Raw genomic sequence first — 21,633 nt, 5'->3', positions numbered from 1 at the left:
GTTTTTATTCACAGAACTCTAGGAAGAAAGACAATAATTTCCAATTATCCGCACTTATTCCAAAATCTGTCTGAACACTCATCCACAATGACTGACTCTATCTTCCCACGAACACTGTCTTCCTTTGATATATGAATTTCTTCGGAGGCACTGACTGTAAGACTGTAACTTTGGAACTGGATTGGGTTTTGCTGTGAAGGTTTGGCTGCTGCTGGCCAAGTGAAATCCATTCAGAAGACCTGTGGGAACCCATCTCCTTCTGTTCATAAGATCTGAAAATAAATAAGGAATATTGACTAAATCAACAATGTGCATCCCAATTCAAGAATATTTATCTATATAAATCTTGGAAAAATATTTTCTCAGTCTGTGCTCATGATGCAACAGAGAGCAACAAGGATTTTGCAGGAGCTTAATAATTATCAAAATCATAGCTATTGTAAACAAATTGCAAGTGCTCTGAGGTTTGCTCTAACAAGCATCTTTGAGAGGGAGGCCCGATGCCGTCGCTGGGGGCCGGCAAACAGGGGGAGGCCTCCAGTGCTGGCGGCCCCTGATGGCTCTTTCCCGGCCTCTGACAGGGCCTGGGGCCCCATCAGGGGCCAGCAAAGAGAAGAAGGCCTGGCCCCCGGAGGGTGGAAGCTCCACCCTCGGCATGTCGCCCCACCCCCAGAGGGTGAAAGCTCCACCCCCCGGCTTCAGCCCCCCAGTTGTCTGAGGGACAGCAACCTGGCCCCCGGCTCAAAAAGGTTGCCTACCCCTGTACTAAGGCCTCTCTTGAGTGTAAAGGAACATTTAATGATGAAACATAAATATTTGATTTTGATGGGTCATGGCCTCATTGGGATGAGGAGGGAGCAAACTTGTTTTCTGCTGCTCCAGAGACTAGAACACAGAACAATGGATGCAAGCTCCAGGAAAAGAGTTTCCACCTCAACATTAGGAGGAACTTCCTGTCAGTAAGGGCTGTTCGACAGTGGAACACACTCCCTTGGAGTATAGTGGAGTCTCCTTCATTAGAGGTCTTCAAACACAGGATTTCCTGCATGGCAGGAGGTTGGACTGGATGGCCCTTGTGGTCTCTTCCAACTCTATGATTCTATGATTCTATGAAAATTAGACACACTATTCCAGGTGAGGCCTGACCAAAGTGGAATAGTTTGGCACTGTTACAGCCTAGAACTGCATTGGCCTTTTTAGCTTCCACACCACACTGTTGACTCATGTTCAACTTGTGGTCTACTAGGACTCCTAGATCCATTTCACATATACTATTGTCAAGCCAGATGTTCCCTTCTCTATCTGTGCATTTCGTTTTTTCTCTCTAAGTGTAGTACCTTACATTTCTCCCTATTTGTCACAAGTGTGGGGCACCTGGCATGGAACTGGATCAGGGACAAAATCACAGCACCTTCCCATTTAGTTATACATAAACTCTTTCCAGGGGAATTCAGGTAGTTTGGGGCAGAAATGGTAATGCCCAGGTGGAGGCATTGGATTTTTTGGCACCACCATCAGGGAGTGGGGAGAACCCCTTGGGGACCAGCATTGGCATATCTCTCCTGCTATAGTATGGTTCTGACAAAGGCTAGATGGCTGGGATCACTGGTCAGCAGGCTGGCTGGTTAATGCCTGGATCAGTACCCATGCATGTGCCAACCCATCAACAGCTGTAATCAATAAATGTTGTGGTTTTCTTCTTTCATCCTATTTGTGTGATGTCTTATTTAAGCCCCACTCGCCCCTGCACATACAATGACTGTTATCTGGAGGGCTTTTCTTTAACAAGTGCCCAAGAGTACATGTCTGAGGAGCATTGGTGTCACCCCCACCTTTAAGGTGTCACCTGGTGAGGACCGCCCACCCCCCAATGACACCATTGTGCTCCATCTTTGTCCTCGCAGCACATAAACTGGATTCTGGAGGAGAGATTGGCTGGGAGGTGACCATGGATGGCCTCTGAAGCTGACCTCCCATCCTGAACTGCAACCAGGCCGCACAATGAATCATGCTGTTTCTGGGCAGTAAAGAAATGTGGGATTATGTTTTTATGCCCTCCTCTCATCTTGTCAACAATGGCTGTTATATGGTTCCTTAGCCATCTCTTAATATCTTATGATATTAAAAATAAATCAGACATTAGAAATGGCACTAAACAAAAACCAAACAAAAGAAGACCTGATGTAAACTCAAGCAATTGTTTCAGTCCTAATGCCAATGTTGTGGGGAGCTGATGGAAAGAGAATATCTGGGCAAAGCTAATACCACCTGCGCTAGGGGCTAACTTCTGAAGAATTGTGCATAGACTAGCTTGGCAAAACAAACTGACTATAAGACTGTAACTTTGGAACTGGTTTGGGTTTTGTTGTGAAGGTTTGGCTGCTGCTGGCCAAGTGAAATCCGTTCAAAAGGGCTGTAGGAACCCATCTCCTTCTGTTCATAGGATCTGAAAATAAATAAGGAATATTGACTAAATCAACAATGTGCAAACCAATTCAAGAATATCTATCTATAACTATCTATAAAGTGCACAGAGCATCATTGATAAATCTTGGAAAAATATTTTCTCAGTCTGTGCTCATGATGCAACAGAGAGCAACAAGGATTTTGCAGGAGCTTAATAATTATCAAAATCATAGCTATTGTAAACAAATTGCAAGTGCTCTGAGGTTTGCTCTAACAAGCATCTTTGAAACTAAAAATAAGCATCATAATCAAGAACAACATGCAATCACTTTCTATGCAGTTAATGAATAATGCCAGCTTGGAAATTCTCTGGGCCTCTTTTTATTAAGGGCTCTGGAGCAGAAAGCAATTGTGGAAGTGGTATTTGTGACAGGCAAACTGTAATCATGCTTCTCTTGCTCTTTATGCTCTTGCTGTCTCAGGTTTTCTGTGGGCCAATGAAGGCAAAATGCCCATTCAACATAGCAAACGATCTACAGGCCCCACTGAATTATTATAAGCCAGGGGACTATCTCATCAGTGGTGTCATATCCACAACAGCTATGATGGCTCCACCTTATGATTTCTCCAAACCACCCAAAACTAAGTTCAATTTGTGAGTACTGCTTTTCTAGATTATTGCTGGGATAGTGGATTGTGCACTGCTTAGTACTGCTGAATTTGTTTTGAATTGCTATAGTTGCTGATATATATATATATATATATATATATATATTATTTCAACTAATATAGCAATAGCAATATGGTGTACTAAGTGGTTTAAAAAGTGTAAACTAATTGCCCCCAACAAACTGGGTACTCATTTTAGTGATTTATGGACAGATGCCAGGCTGAGATGACCCAAAGTGTGTGGCTGTTACTAAACTCACAACTTTGTGATTTGTGAGTGAGTGGCTGCAGTACAGGCTTTTAGCCACTGTACCATCAGAGCTCTTAGATAGTTCCTTAGCCATCTCTGTTATAACATTAAACATAAATCAGACATTAAAAATGGGACTAAAGAAAAACCAGTTACAGAATAGTTTAACCTTCCTAGTCATACCATCTTGGATCTCAATCCTTCAACCAAAAAACTACAAAGGACAATTGGAAAGTAGAATTTGAATATATCTTGAACTCCAATGCAGCAATGGTGGATTGAACAGAACAATGGTTTCCAGACACAGTACACATATCACCATAACACCTGTTTTGTCCCAAGAGCAATGCTATGGACTTTGGGTGTAGTAAGGCCTCTGGCTCCCGGGATCACAGCCAGAACAAAAGACTTGTCCACAAATTTCTTAAGTTTCCAAAGTTTTACTGGTTATAAACACAAATAACATGAAACTGATTTCTTCTTTCTCAATAGTCCTTCCTAAATACCTTGCTCTCTTCTTGATGGAGTCTATCTTTCTTCTTCTGAGGACTATCATTCTTCTTTTGTGGACTTATCTTTTTGTCAAAGGAAAATACTCTCTCCAGGTCTGACTTGGCTGAAAACTTACTACACACTGAAACTAACTAGAGGGAGACAGTAAGAGACCCTGGGATTTCCCACAATTCTTGTCTTTCTTAAAGCTATAGATCTGTATTTCCCCTCTTAAACTAATACATAGAAAACCTAATATAACCTTAACTAAATATATGCCTCAAGAGCATCAAAGATGCTCTGGAGGCATGACACTCCCCTCTGAGTTTTCCATATAACTTTATATTAATTTTAAATACTAACATTGGTATGCTTTACATTTCAATAAACACATATTAAAGTCCAAGTCTCTAAATAACATTGTCATTGCAAAGAAAGACCAAGTCTGATATTGGTCTATCAAATGTCTTTTAGTCTGGATCTAGCAAAAATTAAGGACCGTGTAGGCAGCTTGAATCTTGAAGGTTGCCTACTAGAATGGCTCTGGATCCAGTAACTCCCACCATCATTCACATGGTTATCTACTTCACCTTTGTCCCAATGACCATAATTAAAAATGCACCTCATCACCATACCCACAAGTTTTGCATTTCTATTGCTATTCATACATACAGCCTGCATTTCTATTGCTATTCACACATAAAGCCTACTGCATCAAATGAAGTAGATTTACATCTACAAAAGCTTATCCTGCCAATTTCTCTCAGTTGGTATCAAAGGTGCTACAAGATCTCCTTGCAAAATGACATTAAACCTTCTCTTTTATGTAATTAATCCTTCAATTTTGGAGACACATCATCAGTTTAGTAGCATACTCCTTTGGGGGTCACTACAGAACAGGCTGAGTGTCTACAATCAAAAGTAGGCCAAGAGCCTGAAGCAAATTGTAATAATAGAAGGATGTGTCTGTCTGTCTCTCTGTCTGTCTGTGTTTTGTGTGTATGCAACATTTTTTGTGTATGAATAAGAACATCACCAATATTTGCATTTACAAAATGTTGACAGGGCATGGGTTTAAAAGCTTTCAATCTTAAATTTTTAGCAATCCAACACTGCAGTGATTTCCAGAAAACATTTGGCATTCAATTATTTAGATATGAAAATACCCTTGAAAAATGATTGAGGAGTGAGAAAAATGAATGACCACCTAAAAACTCCATGTGATGCCACATGTGATGCCCTCGATGTTACCATAAAGGACTGGATAGTGTATAGCTAATTAATTTAGCTACCTGATTTGTTTTTCTTTGTTTTTAATCAGTCTAACAAAGAAAGAGTGCTTTTGCTCATGCACCCCAAGGCATGAGAACATAAGAAAGGGGACATATGGTCATAGAACATGTGCATGAAACATACATGCTTGCGGGGGGAAGAATTACTTATAATCAAGTAATTAAATAACTTTTCCAAGAGGTTGGGTTTATGTAAAGTGAATTTGTTTCACATGTAGAAACTGCAGGCATAATGAAGCATTACGTCTGGGCAAATGTGTTCAAGATCACATATTGGTGATTAATATATTATTCATATTGAATTAAATAATGCATTATTTATAGCAGACCAAGCTACTGTTAAATATTCAAATGACTGTGCTTTGAACTTTTTGCTAAATGACAGTTCATTGGTTAGAATTGGTTATCACAATTTTAGAGCAAATTTGCCTAAACTGCGAACTACATAAAACTGCTCTAAGTTTCGATATTCTCAGGGTGGTTGGTTTAAACAATGACTTAAACTTTAGTTTAAACAAAATGACTTTTTAAAGGAATTTTTTTAAAATTTACCATTCATTCGTGTGTGTGTGTGTGTGTGTGTGTGTGTGTGTGTTGAAGTCAGGTAATTATTACTGTTTTCCAACCCTCTCATTGGAACAACAGCTGGGCTGTTTCAATGTAAGCATTTTAACTGTAACACTTCATTGGCAGTTGTTTATTGTTGGATCAGTATCCCACAATATGTATGTTGCTTCTTTTTAATCACGTTATTTAAAAGTGTAAGATATGCCATTCAGATACAAATCCTTCACTTTACTTAAGTTCAAGAAAATTCTTGCTTTAAAATAGGGTAAAGGAAGGAGTGAACACCTCACTACAGCAAGGAGGGTTCCCAGCTTGCCTAAAAGTAGCTGGGATGAGGCCACTACTGAAGAAAAAATCTTCCCAAGATCCCACCAGATTGGAGAACTATCAACCAGTCCCAAATATTCCCTTTTGGGGCAAGGTGTAGGAACATGTAGTGGCCTCCCAGCTCCAGGGGTTCTTGGATGAAACGGATTATCTAGATCTATTTCAATCTGGCTTCAGACCTGGCCATGGGACAGAGATAGCTTTGGTCCTGCTGTTGGTCCTAGAATCATAGAATCATAGAACCATAGAATCGTAGAGTTGGAAGAGACCACAAGGGCCATCCAGTCCAACCCCCTGCCATGCAGGAAATCCAAATCAAAGCATTCTCGACAGATGGCCATCCAGTCTCTGCTTAAAGACCTCCAAGGAAGGAGACTCCTCTACACTCTGATGGAGTGTGTTCCACTGTCAAACAGCCTTTACTGTCAGTCCTGTTGGATCTCTCAGTGGCTTTCAATATCATCAACCATGGTATCCTGCTGGGCCACCTCTCTGGGATGGGACTTGGGGGCACTGTCTTATGGTTGCTTCAGTCCTTCTTGGAGGGATGAACTCAGAAGGTAGTGTTGGGGGACTCCTGTCCGGCCTCCTGGCTTTTGGCCTGTAGAGTGTCTCAGGGTTTTGTTCTGTCCGCCATGTTATTTAACATCTACATGAAACTGCTGGCAGAGGTCATCCAGAGTTTTGGGCTGCAGTGTCACCAAACTGGTAATGACACCCTCTATCCCATCCTTCCCATTTGACTCCAAGGAAGCAGTCTCTGTACTAAACCAGTGTCTGCTGTCAATAATGGATTGGATGAGGGTGAACAAATTGAAACTTAATCCTGCCCCTGGTCAATCGTAAGTAGTGATTTGAGAAACCCATGTTTTTCTTCTCGTTCATTGCGAACTTGATGAGAATTTTTTAAAAAAACATTCGTTCCACAAATCCCCCTTTCAAAAGGTGATTTCTTCTCTCCCTTTCAGCAGCTAGTGAAATATTTTCCACAGATTTCTCAAATGACAATAAAAGACAAGTCAAATAATTCTGCTAATTACTTTTCATTTCAAACTCAATTACCATGTCAAAAGGAAGTTTGGCAGAGGTTTAAAGAACATTCCTAAGCAGTCTCTGTACTAAACCAATGTCTGCTGTCAATAATGGACTGGATGAGGGTGAACAAATTGAAACTTAATCCTGCCCCTGGTCAGTCATAAGGCAGAACAGGAAATAGGGATCCAGGCTGTGATGCACGAGGTTACGCTCCCCATGAAATCTCAGCTTTGCAGCTTGGATGTACTCCTGGATTCATATCTGAGCCTGGATGCTCAGGATTTAGGTGTGGCCAGAAGTGCATTTGCACAATTAAAACTAATGTGCCAGCTGTGCCCGTTCCTTGAGAACTCGGATCTGGCTACGGTGACACATGCCTTGCTTACATCCCATTTGGACTATTGTAATGCGTTCTACATGGGGCTACCCTTGGAAACTGTTTGGAAACTGCAGTGGGTCCAAAATGCTGTGCCCAGGCTGTTGACTAGGGCTGGCTACAGGGATCAAGTCACTCCTTTGCTGGAACATCTACATTGGCTACCAGTCTGTTCCCAGGAAGAATTCAGTGTGCTGGTTTTGACCTTTAAAACCCTAACTGGCTTGGGTCCAGACTATCTGAAGGACTATATCTCCCTATAAAAGCCAGCCCAAGCGCTAAGATCAACAGGAGAGGGCTTTCTCTCAGTGCCACCACCTTTGCAGGTAAGGTTGGTGAGGACTCAGGAGAGAGCCTTCTCCATGGCTTCTCCCAGACTGTGGAGCTCCCTTTCACAGGAGGTCAGGTCGGCCCCCTCCTTGCTCTCTTTCCGCCAGCAACTGAAGGCTTGTTTATTTAGATAGGCATTTGGTGGGTGAATTTGTTTTAATAATATGGTGTGCTGTTTTACTGTTTTAATGGTTTTTACTGTTTATAACTATGCTGTTTTTAAGCTATGTTTTAAGCTTAGTTGTATTTAATTATTTTTTTAACTTTGTAATCAATGTTTTAGCTCTGTCTTTTTAAAATAGTGTAACCTTCTTTGAATCCTATGTGGGAGAAAGGTGGGATATAAATCCTGGAAATGAATGAATAAATAAATTAAAAGAACACCTTTTAAAAATGAACAATTATTATAGAAAGTTATTAACCATAACATCTGACCTACATTTTGCTACTTAATTTTCTGGTTTAATCCTATATTGGTGTAGTCCGACACATTAATGGGAAAAACCTGGTTAAAATTGAAAAAAAAGGAGGGGTAAAAAAATTGGTGCTTTTTTGCTAACCCTAATTTGTAGTTCTTATACTAAAATATACAGGAATTTGTCATATTTTCTCTAACTGGAGAATGAAAGTTGGTAATACAAATTTTATTGCAGTATAAAAGGAATGAGGTTTGGGCACATCCAGCCCTTTCTTTTTGCCATTGATGAGATCAACAAGAATCCAAGGCTCTTGCCCAACATCACTCTGGGCTACAATATCTACGAGAACTATTTTAATGAACGAATGACTTATCAGGCCACAATAGATCTGCTGTCTTTTGACCAGAAGAATCTTCCAAACTACAAATGCGGGAGGCAGAATAACCTCTTGGCAGTCCTTGAAGGGACCGACTCTGAAATCTCCAGCCAGATTTCAACCATGTTGAGCAGCTACAAAATTCCACAGGTATGAATTTGGAGGCTGAAAAAGTGGTGTAGGCCTACATCCATTTTTGTAATCTGACAAAATAACTCAGAGGGTCACTAGAATTCAAAGCCATGGCCATGTTACACTGGATTAATATGGAGAAGGCTATGTTAGCACCTTTGAGACTGAGACTGCTGCCACACAGCAGAATTAATGCAGTTTGATACTGTTTTAATTGTCATAGCTCCATCCTATGGGATCCTGGGACTTGTAGTTTATTGTGGCCCAGTTGATACAGTTGGGGCAGACAAGAAATGGGTGTTAGTCAGATCCAGTTGGGGGTCTAATAGTGGGATCTTGGGGGTGTGGGCTAACAGGGTCATGTCCAGTTTGGGTACAGGTGGTCTGCCCTAACTCCAGGAGGCAGGGGCACCATGCAGTAGTTTGAATCCCAGGTCTGGCATCCCAAAGGTATACAAGCAGGCGGGCTGGATGAATTGGCTTCCATCAGTCAGCAGACCCGTCAACCAATTTTTGAATGTGAATACATGTTGGAACCAAAACTCTTTAAATTATTATTATTATTATTATTATTATTATTATCATTATTTCTTAATTCACCTCTCATCTTGGATTGAGGCAGAGAACAACAACAATAACTAACCAATACAAACATCAGTTAAAAACATATCAGTTAAAATACACATCCATTTAAAAGGACAAGTAAAATGTACACATATAGAAACAATCCACCTTTAACATTCATCATTTAAAATTCACAGCTGTACAGCTGTATACTCTTCAACTGTTAAGCTGCTTCTGAAAAAACCTTCCCTGGATCCCCTGGCTATGAACAACTACAGGCCTGTTTCTTTGCTGCCATTTTTGGGCAAGGTAATCGAGAGGGCAGTTGCTCTTCAGCTCCAAGCTGTCTTGGATGAAACCGATTATCCAGACCCATTTCAAACCGGCTTCAGGACAGGCTTTGGGGTCAAGACTGCCATGGTTGCCTTGACCGATGATCTGCGTCTCAGCATCGACAGGGGTAGTGTGACCCAGTTGGTGCTCTTAGACCTCTTAGCGGCTTTCGATACGATAGATCACGGCATCCTCCTGGACCGCTTGGGGGGATTAGGTATCGGAGGCACTGCATTGCGGTGGTTCCGGTCCTTCCTCTTGGGCAGGTCCCAGAGGGTGCTGCTCGGGGACAGTAGCTCCAGAAAGAGGGAGCTCCTTTGTGGGGTCCCTCAGGGAGCTATTTTGTCCCCAATGTTGTTTAACATCTATATGAAGCCGCTGGGTGAGATCATACGGAGTTATGGTGCTGGGTGCTATCAGTACGCTGATGACACCCAAATCTATTTCTCCATGTCTCATTCGTCGGCCTCGAATTCTAATGGCATCTCTTCTCTCAATGAATGTCTTCGGGCAGTAATGGGCTGGATGAGGAAAAACAGATTGAAGCTGAATCCGAACAAGACGGAGGTGCTCACGGTAGTGGCCCCGAAACCAAGAATTGGGTTGCAACCGCCAGTCCTGGATGGGGTCACACTCTCCTCCAGTGACTGTGTTCGCAGTCTGGGAGTGCTCCTTGACTCGTCGCTCCTGATGACAAATCAGGTGAATGCGACAGTCAGGAGCACCTGTTATCAGCTTCGGCTGATATGCCACCTGCGCCCTTTTCTGGAAGTAAGGGATCTCAAGACTGTTGTGCACACGCTGGTAACCTCACGCCTTGACTTCTGTAATGCACTCTACATGGGGCTACCCTTATGCCTGGTTCGGAAACTACAGCTGGTTCAAAACATGGCAGCCAGGCTTGTGTCAGGAACATCTAGAAGGGACCACATCACTCCGGTTCTGAGGTCCCTCCACTGGCTGCCTATCGGTTTCCGGGCCCAGTACAAGGTGTTGGTTATTACCTTTAAAGCCCTAAATGGCTTGGGTCCAAGCTATCTCAGAGACCGCCTCTTCCCATACAATCCTCCCCGCACCCTCCGGTCCTCTGGGAGGAACTTGTTGCAGCCTCAAAAATCGAGACTTGCGGTGACCTCCCGGAGTGCTTTTTCTTCTGTCACCCCCAGGCTCTGGAACGACCTGCCGGACAAGATCCGTCAATTAACATCTTTGGACAGGTTCAAAAAGGCTGTCAAGACGGATCTCTTCAGGCAGGCCTTTCCAGACTAAAATATCCTGGCCTCAGGACCTCAGGATCTCCCCCCTCCTCAGTAATGTCTCCAAAGTCCCCTTTTCTTTTCTTTAGAACTGAAGTGGCAGTGGTTTATCGGTTGGTATTTTGTTTAATTTATTGTTGTTTTAACTAGTTATTGTGGTTTTAATTTAGATATCCAATTTAATAACTTTTTAAGGGGGGAGGGCAATATATTGTTTTGATGTAATGGTGTAAACCGCCCGGATTGGTTCACCACAGGGCGGTATATAAATAAATTTATTATTATTATTATTATTATTATTATTATTATTAAACTGTAACCCATAAAATGTTGTGGCCTGTTTTATCTGAACAAATGTAGTTTGTGTTATCACTGCTAAGTGGAGCCTCCCTGAACCCATAAATGCTACACTCTTTTCTGAGTAGTAAGTGAAAAGGTGAAATCAGACAAGAGATGCAGTTGTTAAATAAAAACACATTTAAATTATTCATAGAATCATAGAATTGGAAGAGACCCCAAGGGCCATCCAGTCCAACCCCCCGCCATCCAGGAATATACAATCAAAGCACTCCTGATATCACCCAGCCTCTGTTTAAAAACCTCCAGAGGAGGAGACTCTGCCACTCTTCGAACTGCCAGGACATTCTTCCTAATGTTGAGGCAGAATCTCTTTTCCTGTAATCTGAAGCGACTGCTCTGTGTCCTAGTCTCTGGGGCAGCAGAAAACTTGCTAGCTGCCCACGAGTTGACTCTGACTCAAGGTGATCCGGTGGATGAGACATCCCTATCCTCGAATGCCTTGCCCAGATCCTGCAAGCCCCTGCCCATAACCCCCTGATCGAGTTTATCCATCTGCTCTGTGGTCTTCCTCTCTTTCTTCTCCCCTCTACCTTTCCTAGCATTATTGTTTTTTCTAGTGACCCATGCCTTCTCATTATGTGGCCAGAGTGCAATAGTCTCAACTTGGTCATCTTACCTTCCAAGGAAAGCTCTGGTCTAATCTGTTCAAAAACTCATTTGTTTATCTTCTTGGCTGTCCATAGTATCCTAAGTATTTTTCTCCTGCATCACATTTCAAATCAGTTGATTTTCTTTCTGTCTGCTTCCTTCACTATCAAGCTTGCAAATCCATACATGAAATTAGGAACACATTGGCCTGAACAACTCTGACTTTATTGCTCAGTTGTATGTCTTTGCTCTTCAGTATTTTTCCAGTTCTTTCATGGCTGTTCTTTCCATTCCTAGACTTCTTATTTCTTGACTGCAGTTTCCATTCTGGTCAATGTTTGATCCTAGATATGGGAATTCTTTTAACTATTTCCATATCCTCATTGACTAGATTGAATTTGTTTATTTCTTCTGGGGTCATCATTTTTGTTTTCTTTATGTTAAGCACCAGACCTGCCTTTGGACTTTCATCTTTGACTTTCCTTATTAACTGTTCCAGTTCCTTAATGTCGTCTGATAATATTATGGTGTCATCTGCATATCTTAGGTTGTTAATGTTGCTTTCTCCTGTCTTCACTTCTCCTTTTTCTGATTCTAATTCTGCATTGCTTATGTTTTTTGCATATAGGTTAAACAAGTAGGGTGATAGGATGCAGCCTTGCCTGACCCCTTTGCCTATTAGGAACCACTCTGTTTCCCCAAATTCTGTTCTGATGGTGGCCTCCTGTCCTTGGTACAGATTCCTCATCAGAACTATCAGATTGGATGGCATCCCCATCTCTTTGATTGTATTCCATAACTTTACGTGATCTATACAGTCAAATGCTTTGCTGTCGTCTATGAAACACATGCTGATTCTTTTTTGGACTTCTTTGGTGTGCTCCGTTTTCCATCGTATGTTTGCAATGTGGTCCCTAGTGCCCCTTCCTTTTCTGAATCCTGCTTGCACCTCTGGAATTTCTCTCTCCATGTATGGTTGAAGTCTATGCTGCAGAATTTTCAGCATTATTTTGCTTGCATGTAAGATTAGTCCTGTTGTCCTATAGTTGCTGCAATCTCTTGAATCTCCTTTCCTGTGGAAAGGTATGTATGTGTTTCAAGTGTGTTGGCCACCTCTTTTTTTCCATATTTGTTGGCATATTTTAGTTAGCACTAAAGTTGCATCCGTGTGGGCTTTGTAGCAGTTCAATTGGGATATCATCTGTTCTGGTGATTTATTTTATTCCCATTTCCTTTATTGCAGATTCCACTTCACGTCTTAGAATTTGGGGTTCATCTTCATATGACTCCTCATTCCAAATGTCATTCATTTCCTCATCCTTTTTGTATAACTCTTCTGTGTATTGCCCAGCAGTAAACTACCTTGATCTATTTTCAATATGACATCCTTCCAAATATTTTAAAAATGGCTAGCACATCACCTCTTAACCCTCTCTTCCCTTCTTTTTCTGCTACCTTAGGGGCTATACAGACCACCCCAAAGTGGTAATCTTCATCCACCCCATTATTGGCTGGATTGGGGCTGCGGAAACTTCACACCATGGCCCCGATCCAGCCTCTGGAGAGTGCAAAAAGGAACCGCAAAAAGCAGCTCCTTTTTCTTCCCTCCAAGGGGCACCATAGCCACAGCAGTGTGGCTTTATGATACCTCTTCAGTGCTGCATCATGTGGATGCAGCTCCAGAGGGGAGTCATTATGGTGAGCACCATGTAGACTGGCACACACCAAAATGGTTCCCTAGGGGTTGGGGTTTGGACACGTGTGGACACAGCACCTTAACTCCACCCAGAGGCCAGTCTGTACAGGGCCTTATTTTGTTTTCACAAGTAATTTTAAAAATTATTATAATTATGGCGGGATACAGACCTTTCCCTGCCAGATTGGGGCCTGGGCATCTGCAGCAGCAGCCCCAGAGGCCCAAATCCGCCACTTCTCCAGGCGTTGGGGAAGCGGCAAAATGCTGCTTCCCCACGGCCTGGAATGGGGTGTCCTTGGGGCTTCATGCCCCAAGGACACCCCGACAGCTGCGGGGAAAGAGAGAAAGGGGTCACTCGGCCCCTTTCTCTTCCATATTGCTGGCACGGCCGTGTAAAGGCTGCACCAGTGATACACGCAACAAAAAGGAGCTCCATTGGGGAACGCTGTTTGGCTGCGGCACGGCTGTGATGTCATAATCGCAGCACCCATGTAAACAGGGTACCGCCATTATCACGCCGCAGTACATGCTAGGGTTGCGGGGCATCTGTAAAGGACGCTCTGAGGCAACCCTAGCATGTATCCAGGCCGGTGCAAAGCACCTATGGTAGCATCCACAGAGGAAGGCAAGGGCTGAAAATTCCCTCCAATGATCCATAATGCCCAGATTCCACTGTACAAATTTCACATATTCTTTTCATAAATTCAAGGAATGAATTTGTGTTTTTTAAAATAAATAGCGAAAATGGAAGAACCCTAAAGTGACAGATACTTAGTTCTTAAAGTCTGTATAATGAGATAGGGACAAGAAATCACCCTGCATCAGTGGACTGTATAATTATGGACTGCACCATTTCCCAATTTATTATTGAGAGATTTGGTCTAAACAACTGTTTTATTAATATATATTTATTAACAAACATTATTCCCATACATTGTTAATATAGTTAACACTAACTAACTAACCTCTTTGTTATTTTTTATTTCTTAAAGTAGTCTGACTTTTAGGGTTCAATCTAAACCATATAAATGGATCTTACGCTTTGCTACTTCATTGCATCATTAACTTTTTCATTTATTTATTGACCTTTTAAACACCTTAATGGTAGACTTTCACTTAAGTTCTCCCTTTTAGTCTGTTATATACAAATCTGAAATAAGTCATTATTTTTGACCAATCTTTCTCAAATTTTTCACTTGGTTTATTTCTAAATAGTTCTGTTAGCTTATCATTTCCCATATATACAGTGTGCCCTTCCTTTACGCGTGAGATCTCTTCTGGAACACGTAAGGGAATAAACACAGATGCTAAAGCCCCATTGAAATTAATGGAGCTTGTGCCCGCGGCGGTGATGCCATGGGAGCACGCACCATTGTTTACTTCCAGTGCGCACCTCCCTTCCTTCCATCGTGGCTTCCAGCATATGCTGGAAGCTGCATAAAATGCACCCACGTATAATGTGGGCACACTGTACATGTAGCTTCAAGTACTCCTCTGATATCCCAGAGTGATTGAGATCTCATTTAAGAATAATTAAAAAAAATCAGTTGAAGTATAAAAATAAACTTTGTGTAGGTATTTGAGATATATAAATAAACAAGTATTATGCCATACTAAAGGATTAAGATTAGGAAATTATAATAAGAAAATTGTTTGTGTAAAACAAAATAGAAGAATGCATTTGTATTGTCTTATGACAATGTACATAAAATGGGAAGGGGGAAAAAGGTGATGACGATAATGTCATATAGCGCCTATACAGACAGGCCAAATTAAAGCTGCTTTGGGTCACTTTGGAGCTATGTGGTTTAAATAATGCATGAGTCTGTAACAGTGAACAATGACCAAATTATCAATGGGGAATTTAATTAGCTCAAGGTCACGAGAGGAGGCCTGTTACTACACCTCAGATGGGATCGCCCCTTCGATCTTTATACCAGGAACTAGAAATCCAGAAATGAGGCAGAGGCTCTAAGTACAATCAATGTCTCTTTTATTGGAAACAAGGATTCAAACATACAGGCACATATGCTCACACATTCATACAAGACACAGGAAATAACGTAGTAAATGTAGAATAGATATTAGGCTTGCTAATGGAAATACTCACCTTATGTAGAAGTTCTGTCTTCCAATTTGTGTGTGTGGGTTTGCAGGTCTGGTTAAGCAGACAAGTCAGAGAGAAAAACTGACTTTTAAACTGACATAGATAGCTGTGCTGCCAGCAGCAGAGAGAGGCTACCAGCAGCTAGAGGTACCAGCAGTGAATGACTGGCCCCAGCGGGTGGCTAACTGGCCCCAGTGAATGGCTAGCCGCAGCGAGTGGTTGGCTGCAGCGAGTAGCTAGCTGCAGCGCCTCTCTAAATTTAGGAGACCTTTTTAAGGGTTTAACAGGGTCTCTAGACAAAGGGTGATCAAAGGAAACTGTTTGAAGTGTATTTCACATCCTAACCAAATGTTTTGATCTAACCCAAATGTTTCTGCCAGAGTAGGGACCTGAATGGCTACAAATGCCATTCCTTTGATTCAAATGGTTCCCCCTCAATCACAAAGAGAGACACTTCCTTAAGACATTTGATAGCATCTTTCCTGATAGCACTTAGCAGCTCCTTGCATAATCTCATCCAAGCTGGGAAAGGAAATTCGTTTACATATCAAAACTCATGGCTTCCCTTGTTTCAGTGGGAGATCACATGCTAGGGCCATTTGGCTACTCAGGTCAAGATGCACTTTTTATATCAAGATGCAGGTCATAGATTATCATTTAGATATATTAAAAAGGTGTAGATCAATGCCTATCATTTCGTAGATCAATGCCTATCAGAGTCCTAAGAGGCCAGAAGCCATGCCAAAGCCACACTCCAGTCCTAAGGATTGGAGCGCAGCTTTGGCGCATCTTCTGGCCTCTTAAGATGCGTGTGTCATTTAAACAGCATACCTCCCAAATGACCTGAACCAGCTTTATTTTGGCCTGTCTGTATGGGAACCATAGATCTCCAAAATAAAATCTAGTTGTACTAATATAAAACCTGGCATTTCCTGCGACTCATCATAAAGTGGCCTTAGATGCTTTATAATCTCTGTCTCTCATTACTAGGTCAGTTATGGTTTTCTTAATCAAGTTCCTAAAGATAAACACCAATATCCATTTTTCTACCGGATGGTCCCAAAGCTCCCTTACCGGGGGATTGCCAAATTGCTCCTGCATTTCAGATGGACATGGATTGGTCTCATTGCACCAGACAATGACAGTGGGGAAAAGTTCATGAGCACCTTTGCAACTCTGGTCCAGCAGTATGGCATCTGCATTTCCTTCTCAGACAAGTTCCCTACACTAAACTTCAAAAGGAAGTTCAACCTGATTTTGTATCTTATGGAGACTAAAAGCAATGTAGTTGTTTGTCAGGTGGATTCACAGGTCATCATGCATCTAGCAATTATGTTGAATCATGGTGGAAAATCATTGGTGGGGAAAGTCTGGATTGCAACAGCTTTGCAGGACCTCACTGTGAGGTTGCTCTACAAAATGGTTGATCTCCAGCACACCCATGCTGTTTTATCTTTCTCAGTCCAGACAAGGAAAAGGCCACGATATGACAAGTTTGACCAATTTCACTTTGACAACAAACAATTTGGGGAAGCAGCTTTTCACTGTTCTTATTCAAAGCATACTTTATCTGTAAAATTATGGAAAAGATGCAAAGAAAAAGAGAACTTGGAAAATCTATCTGATGATGCCATTGAAAGAATCCTGTCTGAAGATAGCTACAGTATTTACAATGCCATCCAGGCTGTTTCATATGCATTACGTTTTGCATTCTTGTTCCAACGGAAGCAGAGGGGGATGCTGGGTGGCTGCAGGATAGCGCTTCAGTGGATTCGGGCATGGCAGGTATCCCTTTTCTTTTCACTTACAATTCCATGGCATATCATTAACATTTCTAAATCAAAAAGGAAAGACAAACTGGGGTCTGTCAAATGTTCCCATTAGCCATCCTGCACTTTACATAAGGTATTTTTGAAAGCAGAAGCTAGTAGCAATGCTTTTGCAGGGTCAGTCCCTTGATATCATATAGGCAAAGCATGCTGCTAAGGATGAAGAATTAGCTCTAACCTTCCAGGTTACGTCGGATTCAAAGCACCAGCTGAATCAGAAAGACTACACTCATTTCATCTCATTTGCATGAAATGTCTATCTATGGAATCTTTATGCCACAGTCATTCAGTTAGGGGTTCGCTTCTGTTTATACACAGACCCTTCTTTACACAAAGTCGCTGTGTCGCTTTTGAGTTTTACAGAAAAACTCAACATGGATCCAGCTGAAATCAGATTAGCTCCACTATTAAGGAGGATGGTATACTCCCCATCTTTGGAGGTCTTTAAACAGAGATTGGATGGATACATTTCTGGGGTGCTTTAGCTCTGTGTTCCTGGATGCAAGGGTTGTGCAAGATGATCCTGATGATCCCTTCCAGCTCTAAGATTCTATTATTCTAATTCTGTGGTAATGCTCATGACAAGACATCTGACTTTTCTTCCACAATTGCAAAGTCTTACCCAAATGAAAGCATATTCTGGTCTAATCTGGACTGCTGAAATAATACAATATGATGCATCTTTAACAGCCATGGCTCCATGCTATGCAATCCTGGGATTTGTACAAGGAATGTTTAGCGATTAGCCCTTAGACCATTTCAAAATAACACAAAATAGCACTAAAACGACTCAAACACACTATAAAATCCTATAGAAATTCTATAACAATTAAAAAAGAGGTAAAATGTAATAACACAGAATCTGAAATGTATATAGAGTACCGTATGGATGTCATATAAATGTACAATATAAGTAGATTAGAAGTAGAGTACCTAAAAATGAGACATAGGCGCGTTACAGACCGCCCAAAAGCGGGCGGTCTGGCGCCAGCTCCATTAGCTGCACCGAGAAGCCCCAGCGGCCAAACCGCGAGGCTTCCCGGTGCAGCTAAAAAGGAGCGCTGAAATCGCGCTCCTTTTTGGTCCCCGGTTAGTGGCGCCGTGAAGCATGAGGCGCGCACTCGTGGCATCACTTCCGCCGCGCCACATCTGGACGATGTGCATTCAAGAAGTAAATATGGCAGGGCCCATGTGGACGGGCGCTGCCATTTAGTATGCGCTCCATGCGTCCTAGAGAGAGTGTCGGCTAGGAAGGTGAGAACCTTCCTAACCCTAGTATGCCCCTTCCTAATCCTAGGACACGCAGAGCGCGTACTAAATGGCAGCACGTACAAAATGGTGGTTATAGAACTGATCATAAAAATCTATACCGCAGGTTCAAGATACAAAAATGGGTAAAAAGAATAAAAACGAACGTATTACAGCATTAAGATGATAATACATAAAGTAATAAAACTGAACATGAAACCTCACCCTTCAGAATTCTTCATCACCTCTGCAATCTACCCCAATTGACCCCATATATCTAACTCTCCACTGGATAGCTTTACATAAAAACCGAGCTGTGATCATAGATATTTTTGAATCTTGGCCACTCATGAAGTAAGAGATTCTGATATGGGTATCCCAAAACATTGCTCTTTTGATATAGGGGCCAAGATACTGATCTCTTTCCTGTTGGTACAGATTACACTTGAATAAAATATGAGCTAAATCCTCAATTTCTCGGTCTCCACACAGAGCCGTAGCTACCGTGGGGCAAAGAGGGCTTTGCCTTGGGGCCCTGAGCCTAAGGGGCCCCCGCCCTGCCTGCCCTCACAAACGCCTCTCAGGTTTCCCTCCTTGGCCCACCTGCCCGGCCTCCCTTTCCCAACAAGGAAGACAGGACTCATGGCTATGTTTGTGGGGGCATGAGACTGCAGACAGGGGATGGGTTTTTCCAGCTCCTCCATCTCCATTAGCTACTGCTAGGTAGGCTCTGGAGAGGAGGAGCTGTTGTACTCAAACCTGTGTCCGCCTTGCGCGCTCAGCACTTGCACGTGTGAGACAGAGAAGGAGAGCAGGCTGGCTGCTGAGGGAGAGAGAGAGAGATCTGGCGACGACAACGGCCAGTACAGGTAGGTCTCCTTGTGCCTCACTGGGGCCAGCTGCTGCTGATTCACGTTGGGTTTGGGTACCATGGTGGGCAGCAGGAAGTCCAGCAGGCCTGGTAGGTAGGCCTCTGGGGGGCTGGGAGGGAGTAGGCCACTACTGCCATGGCTTCTGGGCAGCCTTGGCCTTTCCTTGAGGCTGAGAGTGTGTGACTTGGCTCAGCTGCCTGGTGGCCTGGAATGCTTGCTGGGTTTGGGTTGCCTGCTTTTGCAGGAGGATTTTCTTTTGGGGCTGGAAAGCTGTGATTTGGTCAGGAGTGGCCACAGTCCTCCAAAAAGGTGTGCTGGGACAAAGAAATTTGGAAGTCGCCAGTGAGGTTTTTTCTTTCTTTCCTTCTTTCCTTCTTTCTTTCTTTCTTTCCTCTCTTCCAGAGGCTTGGAAGGAGGGAGCCAAAAAAGGGTTGCTAGAGCAACAAATAGGTGTCTTTGATCTTTTGCCTGGCTGGCAAGGGGCAGCCAAAAGGTGCCATTTCCTGCTTTCTGTTGTCTTTCTCCTTCTCCCTGGAAAAAAAAGGGGGAGAGGGATTTTTAGCCCACAGGAGAGGCAGTTTCTTTTCTCTAGGGAGGGGGATGGACCTGGCCATTCTCTGAGGCCGAGAGAGTGTGGCTAGCCCAAGGTAAGCTCCAGCCTCATCCTGGAGTTTTCTTGGCAGGTTTCTTCCCAGGGCTTCACAATGCAGTTCTTAATCTGGTTCCACCTCTGATCTGAACCAGTTTTGCAAGACTGTTCTTTAATTGAGTTGCTTTTAAAGAAAACGTTCCTTATTGTTTTAAACTGTTTGCTTTAATTTTAATTGTAAGCAACAAGGGGAGGCTTAGGAGAGCCTGGAGGGCCACATCCTCCATTGCACATCTACATAATAATAATAGTAGTAATACTACACTTGATCTTAGCCAAAAGGCCGAGAAGGTAGCAAAATTTGGTTTAGCTGCTAGCAAGATTAGAATTAGCTTTCTTGATGGGAATGATGGCTAGTTCCAGTCTAGTTTTATGCTTTTATTATTTTATCATTTATGATGTATTATTGGCCTATTGTTGATGGATCTCTTTTATTAACTTTACCATGTTGTTTTTGGTAATTTTTATGCTTTTTTTGTAAACTCTGTTTTTGTATTTACTGTTTGGATATATTTTATATATAGCTTTTAACAATAAATTTCTACTTTCTGCTTTCTATAGCAGTAATAAAAAAACCATTGCATTCAAATGGCCCCAAATACCCTCTAGGGTCTAGGCTATTTATTAAACAAAAGGAAATGGCTAGAAGTTGCTGCCCTTAAAAATGGGGGGGGGGGGGGTGTGATGACTGGTCCTTCAGTCATCTGGGAACTTCTTCTGAACCATAAGGGGTTAATCTGGGAGGAGGAACATGCTAATGAGAGATGACATCACATGCTAATGAGCTGTAGCATCATAGCTGATGTAAGGTCTAACTGACCAATCAGAACGTAGGACCGCGAGATTCAAGAACTTTCTATGGGGAATCTTTAAAAGGCCCTTTGATGCCATGCGGTCTTTTGTCTCTCCCTTGATCCTCTCCTGAGGGGGAACCAGATGATGTCTCTTGGAGTCTGGGAGACACAGACTCAGGGATGCAGGTAGAGTTGGCAAGGAGCCAGCTCCCTGCATCCAGGAACTCAAAAGGACTACAAATCCTATCTTCCGTGAGTAGTTAGGAATGTGTTAGCTAGTGCGTTTAGGCTTTTTGTTATTTTCAACAATGGCTTGTCTGGAATGAACTCTGTAACTATGTTCTTTGACCTGCAAGGCAAGGAGGCTTTGCAAGAGCGATACAACTTCTTTCTATCCTATGCTATCCCTTTTTAAAATAAACTTCTTTCTTAAAAAGCATCTGCTATCTCTCTGCTCCTGTACACGCGCCTTAACTCGGCTACTGGTTGTTCTGGGTTGGCAAGAAAGGAAACTAGATCTCTCTATTCCTCACAAGTCCCAGTGTGTGTGAGGAAGGGGTAGCTGTGGAGCTACAAAATAAATATAAATCTGACTCATTCACTGGGTGGTGGCAGCGAAAAGGTCTTTTTTGTAAAGGGATCCCCTGAGAGTAATAGTCACGCACA

General features: G+C 42.5%; 1 protein-coding gene and 1 pseudogene across 1 annotated transcript; one reads left to right on the top strand and one right to left on the bottom strand.

Moving 5' to 3' along the window:
• Positions 1–655: 655 nt before the first annotated feature.
• LOC149320988 (vomeronasal type-2 receptor 26-like) lies at positions 656–19,318 on the top strand. The gene is made up of 5 exons (XM_089486770.1): positions 656–676; positions 2,889–3,061; positions 8,398–8,689; positions 16,566–16,976; positions 19,145–19,318. Exons 1-5 carry the CDS (start codon positions 656–658, stop codon positions 19,316–19,318), a joined length of 1,071 nt encoding a protein of 356 aa, XP_089342896.1.
• Positions 19,319–20,326: 1,008 nt separating this feature from the next.
• LOC149320987 (U2 spliceosomal RNA) lies at positions 20,327–20,468 on the bottom strand (annotated as a pseudogene).
• Positions 20,469–21,633: the final 1,165 nt, after the last annotated feature.

Source organism: Sceloporus occidentalis, unplaced genomic scaffold (genome assembly GCF_023333645.1).
Source record: "Sceloporus occidentalis isolate IW3139 unplaced genomic scaffold, rSceOcc1.0.p SCAF_1, whole genome shotgun sequence".
Lineage (NCBI taxonomy): Eukaryota > Metazoa > Chordata > Lepidosauria > Squamata > Phrynosomatidae > Sceloporus > Sceloporus occidentalis.
This window is presented reverse-complemented; position numbering and strand designations above follow the sequence as displayed.